The sequence below is a fragment of the Brassica napus genome, chromosome C2 (genome assembly GCF_020379485.1).
Source record: "Brassica napus cultivar Da-Ae chromosome C2, Da-Ae, whole genome shotgun sequence".
In the NCBI taxonomy this organism is placed as follows: Eukaryota; Viridiplantae; Streptophyta; class Magnoliopsida; order Brassicales; family Brassicaceae; genus Brassica; species Brassica napus.
In genome coordinates, this window is record NC_063445.1 from 50,930,961 (window position 1) to 50,950,130 (window position 19,170).

Below are 19,170 nucleotides of genomic sequence, written 5' to 3' on the forward strand. Positions count from 1 at the left end.
ACTACAAGAAATTTAAAAAATAATAATACAAGATAAATATTGGAGCTAGAAGAAATCTACGACGCACATTTCTGATCATATATGTCATTTGTCGGTTTTCGCATGTGCAACAGTGAGATGATAATTGAGTGTACGGAACAAATCAATCCCCATGCATGTGTATCGATCAGAAAGATATAAGAAGAAGAAAGATCTTAAACGCCTGCATTGAAATAGCTCTTTCTTCTTTTGTTTACTTTGGGACACCACAAATACAACGTTGTATATTTGCTTCTTGTTTCCTTGTTCAATAATAAAGATACCTTATAACATCATAATGAATATTTTTATCTATTCCCTTTAGAAACTGATGAATGAAAGCTGAACGGAGCCGTTTATCTTTTTGAGAAATATATCATGAGATTAGATTATCAGAGGTGTAAGCATTCCAGTGCAGTACGTTTCAGCATGTTTTTTTATTGTTCAGTTTCTACATGTTTGGCCATGGTAAATGCCTTAAATGATAATAAATGTTAGTCAAGTTTCAGTTAGGCTTCAGTTACAAAGAAAAACAAGATAATGTTAGCGTACATTTTAACTATTTCCTAAATTAATGGTAATTTTTGTAGATTCACCACAGGTTGATCCATTCATTCATCAGTGGGTTATATTTTTATCTGTCACTTTAATTCCATGAAATTTTACAGCCATTTGCACATAAATTGATTTTTTCCTAAATAAAAATTCTAGCCAATGATCGGTGAAGTGAAAGCGTTAGGACAAAAACCCGGTCGGAAATGGGACTATCTTGAGGAACTAGAGACTTGTATTGCTTGCTTGAGATAGAAACACAATATCTCCTTTTGAAGATTTACTTCACTTTCCGGGAAAAAGCAAGCAAGAATGAACAGTGCACACACACACATTAGTTACAACTGTGTTGTGTCACTGTCATGTCATGTTAGGTCCTACGGTCATAAACGTGGTGGTAGAGCGGACCTAGTATTTATATTTAAAACAGTATTTTTAACCGGTTATCTATTCTATTAAAATTAAAGCACAAAATGTTATTTGCCTAATTTTAAGCAATTTTTATTTTGTCTACATTTTTTTATAACTAATTTTAACCACTTCATTTATTGTTTTTTCGAATAATTCGACAACATTTATACACAAGTGTAACATAGAATTTATCTATTTTAATTGTTCTATTACATTTTATATATTCCATTTTCAACTCTTTATAACTATTTCAATAATTATCTTTATCATAATAAATTAATAAATATACATCATTTGTTTTACGTGTTAACCATAATATCTCACAGATTTGAATGCAATTATTTCATTCGGACAAAAATTCACACCAATTAACAAAGAAAAAAATATTTATTTACATAATCAGTTAGACATTAGTACTTAGGTATCCATTCGGGTATGAAACGATCCTTTCAAGTATCAAGATTCTGGGTTTTAAAATTAGGCTCGTTTGGATATTATAAATTTATGGATGGAGTCCGAGTCGAATCCTCCTCGATTCGGTTAGTTCAGTTATGATGTGTAAGAATCTAAAAAATATCCAAATAACCTATGTATTTAGAAATGTCATAAAAAATTATAAAAAAAGTAAAACATATTATCCGCGCGGGCGCATGGATCAAGATCTAGTTTATATTTAAAATAAAATAAAAATAAAGGATGGGCAGGTAGCTTTTTATATAAAATGAGCTTTTTGTCATTAATTTTTTATATATATTTTGGTGCATTAAAATAAAAATGTAACAAGAGGGTTACAAACTTACAATAAGGTGATCATAGCTTTTTGTCATTAGTTAGATAATATTAGATTATCATTCATATAATTAAAAATATATTTCCTCGTATTTTTTTTTTCTTACACCATTAAAAATAATTTCCATAAATAAACTGTAATAAAAGAATAACCAAACATGAAAGTTTGTTTTCAAGTAAATGCGAAAACTAAACAACAGATTAAAACGTGTCATTCATTGATTTTATTAATTATCACTACTATATAGTTAAAAAAAAATATCGGGTTCATGAGAGTCAGCTGGCACCTACCTATCATATGTGTCCTCCCTTACGTGGTGGTTTGTGAATTGTGAGAGAAAGTTCACATACATGTCCGAACAAAAGAGAGAAGAAGTGGGAGACTCTCTGTAGTCTCTACCTGGCCAGAGGGCAGAGACTTTCGTATTAACAATCCTTTTAGCTCGAAAGCAATTTTTCCTTTATTTCTGTAACGTCCCATCTTACGTGCTTTAGTAAAATACATTTCAGACGTTTCCCAAGTAAAGAAATTCCTACGAATGCAAATCACACAATCATTGTTATGGTCCTTATCGATGCTCAATTCATATCGTACGCTTGGTTGGAGTTGTGTCGGTTAATATAAGATCCGGCCCCAACCCCAACGCATTACGACATGAGAGTACGGACAATAACAACATAACGCATACACTGTTCTAAGCTCAATCACAAACCTCGGATCCTTCTAGCTCAAAAATTGACCTACTAGTTATATCTACGCCTATATATGGTAAACAAACCCTAACGAAAACTAAAAGAAAACAAAAGAAGCGAGAACAACATGAAGGTGAGTTCAAAGTCTAAATTAATTATTTTCTTTTTGATAATTAATGAGCTTTTAATTTACGTAATCTTATCTCTTTGCAGCTGCTAGGTTGGATGCGAACTATAAACCTAAGTTGCTTTGATCCATCAAAGGAGTTCAAAGGTTTAACAATTACTATAGTATATACATAACTTATATTTAAAAAAAAAACTATGTCTCTCTCCCATGAAACCTTTCAAATAACCTAATTCTTTTTTTTTTCTTTTTCAAATAACCTAATTCTTCATCTTCATAAAATGTTACATATATATGTTTTTGGTTTACTTATATAGTCAAGCTATCTTTCAGGTGGTTTCTGTTGTCTAAGAGCTCACGTTACCTCTGAAGTCCGAGACATCCGAACAAACTCCTTCTCCTTCTCCAGATCATCTCATGACCCCAATCCACCGAAAACTGATGAGGAACTTTGGTTTGATGAAGGCAGGTTCAGCGGCTTTCTGGCGATCGGTACGCTTGGTAGAGATCCTGAAACACCAAAATTCACATCTTCCATTGCTGAAGATGATGTAACCGTGGCAAAGCTCGTTACTGAGAAACTAGACAAGTTTCTTGAGGAATATTCTGATGAGGATAGTAGCAGTAAGCAGGTAGAAATATCGAAGGCAGAATATGGTCTCTTTGGATCATCCACTGAGCTTACGAAGAGAGGCAATGAAGTAAAGAAGATGAAGGGTTTACTTAAAAACCTCTTCAAGAGAAGAAAGGCAGTAGAAGGAGAGTGTAACTCAATGGAGAAACAAGGGACCAGAGATTTGATTAAAAGGATATTTAAAATGCTCCACGTCTCTCCTTCAAAGACGAGAAATGATGATACCTACGATGACGATGATTATTCCATGCACAAGAAGAAAGATATAAGAAAGGTTTGAGTCTTTTTAGCTTTAAGCATTTTCAGATCTTATCCAAAGAGATTGGTCGGAAGAATTCTGAAAGTTAATATGGTTTTAGTTTTGGATATAGAGTGGTCAAATCTTCCAAAGTAAAGTCCATCCTGTTATGTGTACACCTGAAAGAGACGATAACAAGATAGACGACAGAAGAAGCTGCAAACTCAAGATCCCGAGTCTTAATGGAGGGTTTCTCGTTCCAAGTTCCATCTCCAAAGTGAACAGGAAAAGAGAAAATTGGATCAGGACTGACGCAGAGTGTAAGTCAAGATGTTATTCAGAACTTATCTATTCGATTTTATTTCTCTCTCTCTCTCAAAAGAGTTTTCATATCGTTTGCTTGCTTTTGCAGATCATGTTCTGGAACTGTGAAGATCAACACACTGCAACAAAACTCCATTGATCCAGCCAAAGTTCACTCCTATCAAACATATATATATATATATATATATCTATACATATCTACAAAATCATTGTCTAGTAATGTGTAGTGAGATTGTACGAGTTTTCAGGTCCAGAACTTCCTAGTTATTCAGAAAAAAAAACACATATGTATAATTATACACACATATCTACAAAATCATTGTCTCAAATGTGTAGTCCGGAGGTTATGTATTCTACTTTAAGGTAATGAATAAGAAACTTCAATTCTATAAAAGTATAGTACCATAATTTAAACACATTCGCAGTAGTGATTTTAGCCACAATTATTAACCGGTCACAAAATGTCACATCTCAGCTCCAAACGAGTAACAACTGCTCACAAAATGTGTAACATATACGACCCTCTTTGACTCTTGAGCTTGCATTCTCAACACCATTCGTGCAAGCCATATAAGTTAAGAATATTAACACCTCTGGAACTCCGTGGGGGTAGTTATAAAAATAGAGAAGAAACAGAGTTACTATGATGCTTCTTAGATTATATTTAATTTTTATTTTTTTTGAACAAGATTATGTTTAATTAATTTACTGAAAATCAGGTCCAGTGTTACTGATCAAAGAGTGAAACAAACAAAAAGGAAACCCAAACCACTAAGAAAACTATCAAGTAGACACATATATCTTGATATCATCTTTCAGGAATAGTAATCTACTTTATATCAAGTTCTTTAACAAAAAGCAAACTCTATCAAAGAGCACAGAAACAATTGATTGAACAATCACCAAAGCTCAAAAAAGCTAAAGCCAATATAGAATACAGTGCCCTCCTTGTAAGCTATCACTAAGCTTTAGTATCTTAACCTCTTATTCCTTCTACTTAGCCACCAAGAAAAGCCAAAAAGACTCGTCAATATCCTTCTACATAATACATCATTTGTCTCCATCTTCATCTGCAAAAGAACAAACACTCTAAAGTCTATTCATACACACACACACACTTGAGCCGTCATCAATGAGCACGGACTGGGGAACGGTAATTGTAGCGGTGTCTCTGTTCATCCTACTATCACCAGGACTACTGTTTCAGATTCCAGCGAGAACGAGAGTGATGGAGTTCGGGAACATGAGCACGAGCGGTATAGCCATTTTGGTTCACGCAGTTATATACTTCTGTATTTTCACGATCTTGGTGGTAGCTATACAAGTTCACATCCATTTCTGATCTCCACTCTTCTTATATCATGTATAAATGTAACAAAATGAAGGGAGGTTTGTTGCAAACTCTAATGTAATGTACAAATTTCTCTGATATTCCTCCTTTCCGACAATGTTTCTAGCAGGACCACAATGCTTAGCAACTTTTCTCTGAATTTGAGCTGATTAATAGAGTTAAAGAGTACAAAATATATTAAAATGAAGCAAACTGAAGTAACAATACAAGTACAACATAACCCTTTTCACCAAATCTATTTGTTACAACATCAGACGAAAAACTATAGATTAAAGGTATATAAAGAACCCTAATTACAGAGTTTCTATACCTGTTTTTAAAAAGGGTTACACATTTATTTCATTTAAGCAACAAAAAAAAAGAGGCCTAGAACAGATCAACCGGCGTAGATGTGGAGATTAACGGCGAGGATCAAAATGGAGTAAATGGCGAAGAAGATGAGAGTGTGAACAGCTATGGCTTTTCCATTGGTTTTAAGGTTACCGAAGTCTACCACTCGGTTATTTCCGGGTATTGAGAAGAGCAGTCCCGGAGAGAGGATCACGAAAAGGACAACTCCGACGAGAACCGGAGCCCAATCCGCCATTGGCTGCCGTTAAAAGTGAAAAAGGTTAGGCCTTTAGAAAAGGACAGGAGGAGACTGGAGAGAAGCTGGAGAGGAAAGTTATGGTAATGGGATGGTTTGTTTTATTTAAATAATAATCTCGTGGTTATCAGTAATTTAAAGAAGATAAAAATAGCGCTAAATCAAGTTTTTGTTCTCAAACTAGTATTCAAGGTCAAAAGTTACAAAAATAACACTTAATGTTTTATCAAAAGTCACAAACTTATGGTTTAGAGTTAAAGGGTGGGGTTTAGGATTTAGGGTTTAAGGTTTAGAGTTTAAGGTTTAGGGTTTAGGGTTTAGGGTTTAGGGTTTAGGGTTTAGAGTTTAGGGTTTAGGATTTAGAGTTGAGAAATGGGGTTTTGGGGATAAGATTTCAAATTTTGAAAAATAAAAAAATTTAAATTTTCAAAAGATCAAATGCTATTTTGTTCATTTTAGTTTTTGAGTGCTATTTTGGTGATATAAACTTAGAAATGTGCTATTTTGGAGATTTGTAATTTAAAGAACTTAGGAGGGCACGAAAAATACTAATATCGATAATTAAATGCTTAATTTAATCGTTTTTGCTTAAAGTAAAGGACCGATAAAGGGGTGTTAATTTTAAAATGTATAATAATATTACCCTTTTTAATCGCATATATTTGTTCTCTGACTGGTAGATGTAGTGGACCGACCGACTTCACACTCCTCAACGTAATGACTCTTTTCTAATTTATAAGTTACTTGGTATTATTAAGTTATTAATTATATAGTACCATCAAAGCAATAAAAAGTTTACAATATTCTTATTCTTACGAGATATACCAAATTTGTAAAGATGAATACCGTTTTCTTTTAATATGAATTTTTATATTAAAATAAATAGTGAGAATTAATTCAAATCAAACAAGTCTTTGCTTGGTCATAAGAGTACTATATGAATATGGATTATCATCTTCTGTTAGTATCACTATTCACCATAAAACTGATGTAATATTTCTCAACCTAACCTCCACTTCCTTCTTCTTAAAGCTATTTTCTACTAACTGTGATATGTATGGTTGATTTAATTAAACTGCAGACCAATAATTCATAATTATCATCTTTATAATCTGATTAAGTAAACAACAAAAGCAGGCTGTTCAATCAACTTGCTGTCATCTCACGTGGAAAATGTTGCTTATTATACAAAATATCAAAAACCAAGTTGAATCATTTTCATGAGATTTTAGTCTTTGCCGCTATTTGATAAAAAAACATGAATGGTTGAATGTTGTTGGAAGGAGACAAGGAAGACATAGAGAAGAAACGGAACTACAGTGGAAAAAATAGTACGAATCTATGATGACTACTTTGTGTTTTGTTGACAAAAATCACTCTGAAAAGATTTTCCACCCACTTAAAATATATCCAGTGATTTTTGTTTAAATTTCTATCGACAATTCATACAAAAAATGTAAACTGTAAAGAAAATGAAGAACCAGATGGAACTGAAAGAGGTTTCAGATTTGACAAGAAAGATAAGAAGGAAGCTTATGCTTTACTGAACTTCGTTCATTTCTTGATGATTAAAAACGTTTACAAGCTTTGCTTATTTATACAAGAAACTGAAAACCCTAGAAACCTAATGACTCAAGACAGATGTCAAGATCGCATCACTCTCTAGATATCAAGGGCTGCAAACCGATTGGACAGCTTCACAGCATTATGATCTTCAGTACATGCTGTCGTCATAGCCTTCTGTCCTCGTACTTTGCTTTTCAGTTTATCATCTTCATTAACCGTAGAGAGCCGTTGTGACGCGGTGGATTTGAATTCCTGGCCTTTGTTCCGCGTTTGGTGTTTGGGCTTCTCTTCATGGCCCATCTCCTGTTTGTCTTCATAACCAGAATCCAAAACTACACCGTTTGATGCTCTGTCTTCAATAGCCCTTCTCAAACTTGGGATGGGTGAAGAATCCACACCAAGTTTGTAGCGAAGTGAATCAAATGCTTTGAATGTCAGAGATTTTGTAAATATATATGCAAGCTGTAGTCGAGCGGGAATGTGCTTCACAAGAAGAGCGCCAAGAGCTACCCTTTCACGCACGTAATGATAATCCAACTCAAAATGCTTCGACCTTTTGTGATAAGCTGGATTTGCCGTGAGATATACTGCTGACAAGTTATCACAATACAGCTCAGGTGTGGTTCTTATTGGCACTCCAATCTTGCGCAGAATAGAGCACATCCAACTCAGTTCTGAAGCTGTCTCAGATAACGAACGATACTCTGCCTCTGTTGAGCTTTTTGAAACTGTAGGCTGTTTCTTTGAGGACCATGAGATGATGTTCGAACCAAGATAAGTGCAGAAGCCTCCGGTTGATCTTCTGGTAGTATGACAACCTGCCCAATCACTGTCGTTGTACGCACGCAGAGTGAAGTCTGTATCCTTGATAATGTTTACTCCATAGGTCAGTGTTCCTTGAACGTACCGGAGAATTCTCTTTAGAAGCATGAAGTCCGAGATTGTGGGCTCATGCATTTTCTGACAGACGTAGTTCACTGAGTACTGGAGATCAGGTCGTGTCAAGGTCAGATACTGCAGCTTCCCGGCCAGGCTCCTGAAGTATGTCGGATTCTCGAACTTCTTATCTTGATGAGGAACTTTGCTTAGTTGCAATGGCAGAGGCGTTGCAACTGTAGTGCACTCTGACATACCTGCAACAACAAGAAGATCTTTTGCATACCTCTCCTGTGACAGGAACATTCCAGATGAGTGGAACGTTGCTTGGATACCAAGAAAGTAATGCATTCTCCCAAGGTCCTTCATGCGGAACTGCTTGTTCAGCTCTTCAAGAAGTCTGCTCAGTACTTCGGAGCTGTTTCCTGTCAACAACATGTCGTCCACATACAGCAAGAGCATAATGATATCCTTGTCTCTTCTGTAGATAAACAGAGAAGGATCCTTGATACTACACACGAAGCCAAACTCAATCAGATAGGTACTGAATTTGTCAAACCATGCCCTCGGAGACTGCTTCAGACCGTAAAGAGATTTGTGTAATAAACAGACGTGATCAGGTTTGCTTGAATCTTCAAAACCTTTGGGTTGTCTCATATATACAGTCTCATTGAGATCTCCATGAAGGAAGGCATTTGCTACATCCATCTGCTTGATATCCCATTGAAAGACTGTTGCAATGTGAAGTACAATTCTGATTGTAGCTGTTCTGACCACAGGACTGTACGTTTCCAAATAATCAATTCCCTCTTCTTGACTACAACCCTGAGCAACCAGTCGAGCTCTTAGCAACTTCACTGTCCCATCTGCGTTCAACTTCTCTCGATAGACCCATCCATTACCAATAACGTGCTTGTCTGGAGTATAAGGAACCAGAGACCAAGTATTTGTTAGCTCACAGTTTCCTATTTCCTCCCTCATCGCATTGTTCCATCCTGGATGTTTTAATGCTTCAGTCACCGTCCTTGGTCTTGGACACAATACCTTCTGTGTCAGCAACGCATATCTTGGATTTGGCTTGGTTATGCCAGCTTTCAACCTGGTTGTCATCTGATGGTTATTGATAGGACATGTTGAGTCAGTCGCTTCTTGTCTTGGTTGATGCGATGAGCTTCCATCTTCTGTGCTACTCTGAGGGAATCTTGTAGCCCTTTCTGTGATAGCCAGAGGAGTATTTGTTGCCGCAGTCGAACATGAAACTGAGCAGCTCCCCACACTCGAATCTATTGGAGCAGCGAACTGGTGTGGTTTGATAACACATAATTTGTCTTTTATTGTTTCAGCTCTTTGTTGAGTAGAGGTTGACTGAGACTGAGGCGCTGTACTGATAGTACTCTTCAACCAAGCCTCCATGAGTGGTGTCGTTGCTTTAGGATGCAAGTGACCATATTTATCAGCAAAAGGAAACTTGGATTCATCGAAGATAACATGTCTACTGATGTAGACTCTTCCTGTGACCGGAAGCAAGCATCTGTAGCCCTTGTATTTGTTGCTGTAGCCAAGGAATACACATGTTAATGACCGGGGATCAAGCTTGTTTTGTGTATAGGGGCGAAGCATGGGGAAACATGCGCATCCAAAGATTCTCAATGCATCATATGAAGGACTCTTGTTGTGAAGCATCTCATGTGGACTCTTTGTATTGGAGTTCACAGAATGAGGAAGGAGATTGCTTAGAAAATTTGCCGTCATAAATGCTTCAACCCAGTATTCTTGAGGAACTCTGCTCTGAAACATCAGGGACAAACCAAGCTCAACCACATATCTGTGTCTTCTCTCTGCAAGACCGTTCTGTTGTGGTGTGTGCGGGCAGAAAAGAAGTTGTTGGATCCCACTTGTTTGTAAGTGAAGAAGAAACTGATTGCTTATAAACTCTCCACCACCATCACACTGAAAAGTTCCAATGGTGGTGTTGAATTGATTTTGAACAAGCAATTGAAAAGCAACGAATATAGAATGAAAATCAGACTTCTTCTTCATAGGGTACATCCAACAGAACCGAGAGTAGTTATCAATAAGAACAACATAATATCTAAAGCCTTGGACTGACTCTACAGGAGATGGACCCCAGACATCGCAGTGTATCCGTTCAAGTGGCTTTGAAGCTGCAGACTGTGACGCAGAGAACGGAAGTCTTGAACTCTTTGCCATCTGACAGGACACACACAGTGACTTTGATCTCTTATTGATGAAAATGGACTTGATAGAAGCTAAACGCTGAAGAACATGTGGATTAGGATGCCCCAGCCTTCGATGCCAGACCTCATCACTCGCAGCAACTTGTCTTGTACTGAAGAAGGCATGAATAGATGGGCTCTTTATTGAATACAGACCTTTAGTGTTTCTTCCCTGCAACAGAACCCTCTTGGTTGCCTTGTCATACACGCAGACATTATCAGCATCAAAATCAAAACCGCAAGGGTAATCCTTTGTGAACTTAGACACTGAAAGCAATGGTTTAGCTATCTCAGGGCAAACTAAAACTTCATTTAGTATAAGGTTACCTGAAGTAGAAGCTATGCTTGCAGCGCCAGTATGAGTAATTGGAAGATACTCTCCGTTACCAACCATCACAGAGTCTGACCCCATGTAAGCGCGTTCTATAGATGATGAGGAGAGTTTGTGATGTGTGCTGAAGCTCCAGTATCAGGAAACCATTCACCTCCTCCTGAGTCAATCATGTCTGACACACGCAGGGCAGCAAGAGCATTGTGCATCTCATCAGTTTGATAACTGTTATCAAATCTATGCCAACATCTCATCGCAACATGACCCGGTTTACCACAAATCTGGCAGACTGGCCTAGCTTCTGAATCACTAGAGACTGAAGATCTTGAAGAGGACGATGAAGAGAGATGTTGTGGGAAGCCTCTTCCTCTTGTAGAGAAGAAGTTACGCCCCCCTCTGTTTCTTCCTCTGCTTCTGGTAAAGAAAGGTCTTCCTCTGACAGTATTGAAGGCGAGATGGGGTGTCACAGCTGCGTCTGTAGAGTAGCTTTTGAGTCTATCATCAAACGCCACAAGACGAGGAACCACATCTTCGAAAGTAGGATGATACTGAGTATCCATAGATCCTTCAATACTTGTCTTGGTAGGCTCGTATTCTTTGCCAAGACCTAACAGTACTGCGAAAATCTTCATTCTTTCATCAACAGGTTGTCCAATAGACATAAGCTGGTCACAAATCGTTTTGATGTCACGGAGATAATCATCCATAGATCTATCTTGTTTAACCGTAGTTTGAAGCTTCCTCTGTAGCTCAAATAGTCTGGCTGATGTTGGTCGGTTGAAGTGACTTGCAAGGGTCATCCAGATCTCAGAAGAGCTGGTACAATGAACAACTGAGCTCTGGACATCTTCTGAGAACGAACCGAGGAGCCATGACTGAATGGCTTGGTCAGTTTGAAACCAAAGCGCGTAGTCAGGGTTTGGAGCTGGAGTTGTTGTACCGTTTATCGTCGGAGCAGGTATTGTAGCTGACGGTTGAGGAGTAGATCCAGTAACAAACCCAAGTAGTCTCTGACCGTTGAGGAAAGCTTCAAACTGTCTTTTCCATAGGATGTAGTTCTTCTCGGTAAGCTTGACAGTAACAGCGTTGGTGAGTTTAAGAGAAGGTGGAGCGTAAGGTTCCATAGATCTGTTATCCATGGCGCTCTGATACCATGAAAGAGGTTTCAGATTTGACAAGAAAGATAAGAAGGAAGCTTATGCTTTACTGAACTTCATTCATTTCTTGATGATTAAAAACGTTTACAAACTTTGCTTATTTATACAAGAAACTGAAAACCCTAGAAACCTAATGACTCAAGACAGATGTCAAGATCGCATCACTCTCTAGATATCAAGGGCTGCAAACTGATTGGACATCTTCACAGCATTATGATCTTCAGTACATGCTGTCGTCATAGCCTTCTGTCCTTGTACTTTGCTTTTCAGTTTATCATCTTCATTAACTGTAGAGAGCCGTTGTGACGCGGTGGATTTGAATTCCTGGCCTTTGTTCCGCGTTTGGTGTTTGGGCTTCTCTTCGTGACCCATCTTCTGTTTGTCTTCATAACCATAATCCAAAACTACACCGTTTGATGCTCTGTCTTCAATAGGAACGATGTATATCATATAACTTTAACATTTCTACATACATATGTCGATATGAATTACATACAATCCCATTTGAAAAAAATATTACACGCAAGTCAAGTGAAAGAATACTGTAGTAGCTTTGAGACCAATTTGTTACTTGTACCAAACAAAACAGTGAACGACACACATTTCAAATGAAATAATTCTAAAGTAACGCTAGCACAAAAATGGAGATGTTTTTTATATTATTCGATTAGGCAATATACATGTGAACTTGGATAGCAATCAAGAGAATACAAACAAGAGTGAAGTAGACTAGGGTATGAACAATAACCGAAACACCACTTGTCTGAAATGTTCCAAACTCAACTACTCGATTTCTCCCTGGAATCTGAATCAGCAGCCCCGGAGTTAGCAACACGAAAAGCGTCACTGCGACAAAAACTGGTCCCCAATCAGACATGTTATCGATCTCCTCTTTCTCTTGTTATGTATGTATATGTACAGATCTTAGAGAGAGAGATAGTTGATCGAAGAAAATGCGCAAGTGTGTGTATTTATATGAGGGAAAATGTATATGGGGTTGATAATGGGAGCTGAGAATAGAGTGATCCATTGGTTAATGTCGGAAGAAAGAGTGCTTTAGGAGGTAAGGACAAAGTTTCGTGACTCGGAAGGATTAAAAGTGGTTTCAGAAAAGAAGATGAGATTATGATCAAGTTGTGAAGTATTGAATGGATTCACATTTTGTTTTTGCAATGTGACGTCACGTGGGGATTTGCTTTGGTTCAAAGGAAACAGATATACAAAGTGGTCGTTGGTACTTATTTTATAGTTTGCTTTACTATCAATTATTTAAGATTTTATTTGAAATAAAAACTTTATTTCCTCTATCTCTGAGCATCTTTATAACGCCAACGAATTAGTGCGGATGCTAAGCATATTATTCTTTTTTCAAATTTTTTTATATCAAACTTCTAATATAAAAATTGAATTGCATGCATTTTAAAAAATGCAACGATATTTTTTTTGAATGCAACTTTTTTTGTAAATGCAACCATATATTTTTCTTTTGGATATCTTAAACACCGTTTGTTTTTGACAATCCCATACGTGAACAAAATTTTGTTTTGTATTCTCCTAACCTATATGACCAAAACAATGTCTAGGAATATTTTTTACGACAAAAAGATATTCTATTGTTCAACTTTGAAGTTATTTAGGTAACCAACGGGAACGAAACCAGCCATATATATTACTGGGTGCATATAAATTAAATAATTACTAAATATAGTGATATAAGTTAAAATAGGAGTATCTAATTCAAGTTGTTCAAAAGTTGTGGGTGCACCTTGACCAATTAAACCACTTCAACATTGTATATCTAATGTAAAAATTTGAAAATCTAAATAATAATGGGTGCCCGTGCACCCCTAATCTACAACGTAACTTTGCCTCTGGTAATTTTTTTTTTTGTGCGACTGCCTCTAGTAACTAGATCGAAAGAAAATAATCAATAAAATAAATGTTCATACGAAATAATCGAATGGTCCTAACTAAGTGGTATGCAGTTCCATTTTGTCTTCGTGCAATGTAGTTTAACTTAAAAACTTGTAATCTGTTCTTCAGCTCTCAAATCTCTTTCAACTCTGTCGAGAAGTTATTGCCATGCATGATAAATAAGAGTAACTTCAATGCGGAGGGGGGGGGGGGGGGGGGGGGGGGGGGGGGGGGGGAAACCAAACCAAAAAAAATTTCTACTAACACTAGTCAAACCTGAACGTGCGGATATATATTTCTTTTAAAAATAATCTTTAAAATATAAAATATTTTTTATTTATGTATACAAATATTTTTTTAAAAAACTTTATATATATTGAAATTTATTTTTATAAAATTGTACTAATCATCTATTCACCATTTATTACTAATCATCTATTCACCATTTATTATATTTATTTATTTTAAAACGCAACATTATATTAATAATCAACTTTTATTATATGAATTATTACAATTTTTTATATTTTATTTAAAAATTCTTGAAACATTTTATGTGACTAAATTAAATTAGCTATATTTTATTTAGTGTATTATATTTTAGTTTGGTGTTTACTATAAAATCTGGCCTAGATTAAATATGATAAAAAAAATTGCATAGTATAAATGTATTTGGCTTTTACAAGATTTTTTTTGTTCAACATAGAAAAACTTATTTTTTAGATTTATATTGTTTTCTGATAGAAAAATATCATATATGAATAAATTTAGAATGTATTTAGAATGTTTTGTTAAATTTCTAGTTAATGGTAACATAGACTTTATGATAGATAAAAATTAGGACCCTAAATTAATAGATTAGATATTTATCTTTACATACATACATATATATATATATATATATATATATATAGTTTTAGAACTTTAGGTTGAGAACCCCTATTGGGTACAATCCGTCCCAATGTTTAGGAACTTTAAAAGTGGCTATTAATATTTCCCTATATTGTTTTGACATATTTTGATCACATTTGTAATAAAAGTATGGATGTAAAAATCCATTAGTTTGCAATTGCAAAAAAAAAGATCCCTAGATTTAAGTGAATTGGTTAGAGTGCTAACGTGTAACCTAATGGAACAAACAAGTTCCGACATCTAATTCTGCATCTTGAGATCATGCTCAATCCATCATCCATCTCCCAGGATCGAGTAGATATGCCTTTCATTGGACATTCTCCACCTCGGCCGATGGATTTTCCTAGTTTTGATGTCATGCTGTTGCACAATAAGATATTGATCACACAAGAACAATTCTGTTTCAGGTAATCGTTTATCAAATTGTTTGGCTGTGTCCTTTACCTTTCTACCATGTCTCTAGTCCATGCCAAATTTCCATTATAGATGCTTCTATTGGAAGTGTGTGTGAAAAAGAAAAAAACTTAATGATCATTTGGTTACCTTCATTGTGCTTTTTTACCTTTGGATTTTGAAATGGAATTTGTTTGCCTGACCTGGGTACTCCTCTTTCGAATTAATTCTTTGAATCTAATGCTGAAAGAGATAGAAAATTTGAAATATTTGCAGCTTACGGAACTGACCACAACATTCAGGCTATATTGGAGGCGCTGAAAAACCCAGAAGTTGTGGAGATCAAGGTATGTAATAAGATGAGCATCTTTCTCTCGGGTTCATGAATGCATATAAAATAAAATGAGATGTTGTAAGATGAAACATTAAGTACGCGAGGAGATTGGTACACGTATGTACTGTCTCGTTGCAAGCGGCCAAGCACTACAAGAAAACACCGGTATTCCGACGACAAATATCGTCGGTATGTCCTCGGAATAACGGTATTCCGTGGACATACCGACGAGAATGGTCGTCGACGAAGGATACACTTCCTCGGAATATTCCCAAAAATAATTTTTTTAAAAAAATTAAATTTTTTTTTTTAATTGAAATTCGAAAATATAAAATTAAAATTGAAATAGAAAACATATTAGATAATATTCAAAGTTGTACATACCAAAATAAAACATTCAGAGTTTTTTTTTTAAAAAAGAAAAAAACTACAGGAACTGCTCGTTCGGGTACATCCTCCTCATCATCTCCATCATTTGCTCGTTCTGCTTCCTCGTTGCCTCCCATCCCGCCTCTTGATCCGCCATCTTTTGCTCCAACGCAGCTATGCGGTCATCTTTGTCCTTCAACTGGTCCATAAGCACTTCTGGATCAACATAGGGCTGTGGTGCAGAAGGAGGAACCGACCGGGCTCGACGACCTAAACCGACCAAACGTCCCTTCTTCTTTGGAACCGACTGAAATAGAAAATAAACAAATTTAAATAATAGAAAAGATGATAAAATGAAAATAAAGAAATAAATGAATTGAAATTTTTTATAAAGAACATACCGATTCAACGATTTCGTTGATTCGAATCCGGGACAAGTTGGTCGAAGCCGTCGAAGTGGCGTCCAGGTCGGTTTGAAGCTGAGATAGACGGGTCTCTTCGTCTTCCTTCTGAGTTTCGATCAGGCTGAGCACATCCCTCACAACACCATCATCAATCTCCCCGGTGTGCTTGTTGGTATACGCCTTCTTCATTAAGACGAAATCATCAACCGGCTCGCCATCATTTTCATCCGCCTTGAAAAAAACAAAAGTTAAACAAACATTAGAAATTAGAAGAAATGCATAAAAATAAAATAAAAATACTTAAATAATTAAAAAAAAAAGATTGAACTTACCAAGCGATCCCCAGAGTGGCAATAGTCTGGGCACCCAAATTGTGCTTGTACATGCCCTTCCCGCCACGATCGCTCTTGCGGTTGGCGGAGTTGGTCACGGAGGTAGCTTTCGTCTCGTCCTTATCCCAATGCACACACAACTTCTCACAGACCGTGTTGTTGATCGACTTCGGGACCTTTTAATAAAAAAATATAAAATAGTTTAATAAATCCAAAAATAGTTTAATAAATTCAAAAAATTATTTAATAAATTAAATAAAACCTGGTTGATGAGCCACTTCTGCTTCCACTCGTAGATCTGCTTCCCACAGTTGTCCATAACTTTATGGACGAAGGCGTCACGGATAAAGTTCGTGTGATCGGGATTCCAGGTGAACTCTTGCTGAAAAAAAAAACACAATTTGTAGAAATTTTATATTAAAGATTAAAAATATATGTTAAAAAATTAGAATACTTACCGCAAACTGACGAAACCACATCTCCTGGTCCTCGGCAGGGAAGTGAGTGAAAGTCGGATATCCCTTGCTGAGGTTCGAGTACATCATATTGTTGATCCATGCGCTGATCCCGTTCCCGGATCGGTTGAACCTAATATAAGAAACAAATTATTAATAATGAATCAAATTTTAATGAAAGGAAAAAAAATACTTTTAATTACCATGTTTGACGTCGTCCCTTTGGACACGGAGTGAGATAGGGAAGATGCTCACGACCGGGCTGTTGAACCAACTTGGCAACAGTCATCACTCCCGGAACGACTGGAGGAGCGGGAGGGGTGCAGCAACGGGAGGGGGTGCAGCAACGGGAGGGGGTGCAGCAGCGGGAGCAAAAACCAGAGCGGGAAATGAAGAATCCCGAGAGTGGCTGCTCGACCCCCGAGAGTGGCTGGACGAACCCTGAGAGTGGCTCCCCGTACCACTACGACCTCGTGGTGAGGCACGACGAGATCGAGACCGGGTCTGATCACCAGTAGACCTGTGAATTAAAAAAAACATTAAAAATAGATTTAATAAATATTAATTGAAAAATATTTAAAATTAGTTATAATATATATATAAATAAAAAAAAACATATTTAAAAATAGTTTTAATAAATATTAATTGAAAAACATATTTAAAAATAGTTTTTATAAATACAAAAAATAATAAAATAGTGTTTATAAATCAAAAATATGTTTTATAAATACAAAATTAGTTTTAATAAATATAAATATTTTTATAAATATGAAACCATCTTTTATAAATCCAAAAATCGAATTTATATACAAAAAACGTTTTGTAAAATCCAAAAAATCGAATTTATATACAAAATTTTTTTTTGTAAAATCAGAAAAATCGAATTTATATACAAAAAACGTTTTGTAAAATACAAAAATCGAATTTATATACAAAAATCGATTTTGTAAATACAAAAATAATAAAAAATTTATTAAAAAATTCTAAATCAATTCAACACAACAAATTATCCAACCAAATCACAATTCTAAACCTATTACACAACCAAATCACAATCCTAACCAATCACCCTAACAAAAATCTATCAAAAAACTTTTAAAATCATCAAATCTACACAAAAACCTAACAAATATAACCTAAGAGAGTGGGATAGAGTCCTTACATGATTTGTGTAGGTTTAGAGAGGATTCCCGGAGAGATCGTCGCGAGAGAAGGGGGAGATCGCCGGAGAGGAAGAGAGATTACCGGGAGAGGAAGAAGAGAGAAATGAGGAAGAAGAAGTGTTTCGTCTTTATAAAACCTAGGGTCCGACGGAAACTATCCGTCGGAATTTCCTCGGTATTTTCAATTTCAATTTTCACAAAATATTTGGCGGCTGGTTTGCCCGGTTAAATGAAAATATACCGAGGAAATTCCAACGGATACTTAAATATCCGTCGGAATTTCCTCGGTATGTTCATTAATTTGAAGAAAAAGAATATTCTGTGCATGTATTTCTATTGGTTTATATTGTTCCTCAGAATATTTCGAGGCTTTTCCGAGGAACACATGTTTGGGGTTTCAAAACATCAAATTTTTTTGCCCTATATCATTTCTTATACAAATGCAATGTATACCATTGAGGAATCTTTGTATAGATGATCATAAACTATGAAATAACAAAATTTCAAAACGAATTGTAAGTATTCCTTTTTCCGTTCATTAAAGTGTATAAGTGTTTCTCTTATGTTGTGGGGATTTCGTTCATACAATCGGAAAAGTGTTTATTATAGGGTAAGGAACAAATTTTTGACTTCATAATCAGTCTAAGACACTTAATAAGGGTTATATAAGTGTTATTCAAACCGCAAAACGTTGTTTTCGGTTTAAAAACCCTACTTCCTCGGAAAAGCCTCGGAATATTCCGAGAAATTCCGAGGAACACTTGGATTTCCTCGGAATTTCCTCGGAATATTCCAAGGCTTTTCCGAGGAAACAGAAACCCTAAAAGAAAAGCCCTAAATCGTCGGAAAAGTCTCGGACTATTCCGAGGAAATTCCGAAGAAATCCCTAAATCCTATTATCCCTCGGAATTTCCTTGGAATTCTTATATTAAAAAAAAAAGCGATGCTACTCTGTTTCCGAGTCATCATCACCAGATGAATCTGAATCTGGATCTTGGTGAAAC

The 19,170-nt window shown here is 36.0% G+C and overlaps 5 protein-coding genes and 1 long non-coding RNA gene across 7 annotated transcripts; 3 read left to right on the top strand and 3 right to left on the bottom strand.

The window, feature by feature from the left end:
• Positions 1-1,398: 1,398 nt before the first annotated feature.
• On the top strand, positions 1,399-4,628 carry LOC106385847. The gene is made up of 5 exons (XM_013825744.3): positions 1,399-2,596; positions 2,677-2,737; positions 2,924-3,498; positions 3,596-3,782; positions 3,875-4,628. Exons 1-5 carry the CDS (start codon positions 2,591-2,593, stop codon positions 3,892-3,894), a joined length of 849 nt encoding a protein of 282 aa, XP_013681198.2. The 5' UTR covers positions 1,399-2,590; the 3' UTR covers positions 3,895-4,628.
• A 147-nt stretch (positions 4,629-4,775) lies between these two features.
• Positions 4,776-5,234, top strand: LOC106389327. Its single transcript, XM_013829542.3, has one exon. The coding sequence runs from the start codon at positions 4,919-4,921 to the stop codon at positions 5,126-5,128; it is 210 nt and encodes a 69-aa protein (XP_013684996.1). The 5' UTR covers positions 4,776-4,918; the 3' UTR covers positions 5,129-5,234.
• A 56-nt stretch (positions 5,235-5,290) lies between these two features.
• BNAC02G36610D lies at positions 5,291-5,824 on the bottom strand. The gene has a single exon (XM_013829543.3). The coding sequence runs from the start codon at positions 5,721-5,723 to the stop codon at positions 5,514-5,516; it is 210 nt and encodes a 69-aa protein (XP_013684997.1). The 5' UTR covers positions 5,724-5,824; the 3' UTR covers positions 5,291-5,513.
• Positions 5,825-12,530: 6,706 nt separating this feature from the next.
• Positions 12,531-12,767, bottom strand: BNAC02G36620D. The gene has a single exon (XM_013829540.3). The coding sequence runs from the start codon at positions 12,765-12,767 to the stop codon at positions 12,558-12,560; it is 210 nt and encodes a 69-aa protein (XP_013684994.1). The 3' UTR covers positions 12,531-12,557.
• A 1,302-nt stretch (positions 12,768-14,069) lies between these two features.
• On the top strand, positions 14,070-16,166 carry LOC125581466. Its single transcript, XR_007319076.1, has 2 exons — positions 14,070-15,123; positions 15,386-16,166. It is a non-coding gene; the product is annotated as an uncharacterized LOC125581466 (long non-coding RNA).
• LOC111204001 lies at positions 15,871-17,581 on the bottom strand. 2 transcript variants are annotated; one of them, XM_048746948.1, is made up of 3 exons: positions 17,007-17,581; positions 16,214-16,930; positions 15,871-16,119 (listed from the first exon to the last, which is right to left on the bottom strand). In XM_048746948.1, the coding sequence occupies exons 2-3, from the start codon at positions 16,403-16,405 to the stop codon at positions 15,871-15,873; spliced, it is 441 nt and encodes a 146-aa protein (XP_048602905.1). In that variant the 5' UTR covers positions 16,406-16,930; positions 17,007-17,581. The 2 variants fall into 2 exon arrangements, with proteins under 2 accessions (XP_048602905.1, XP_022553921.1); XM_022698200.2 differs by having other exon boundaries at positions 16,214-17,581.
• Positions 17,582-19,170: the final 1,589 nt, after the last annotated feature.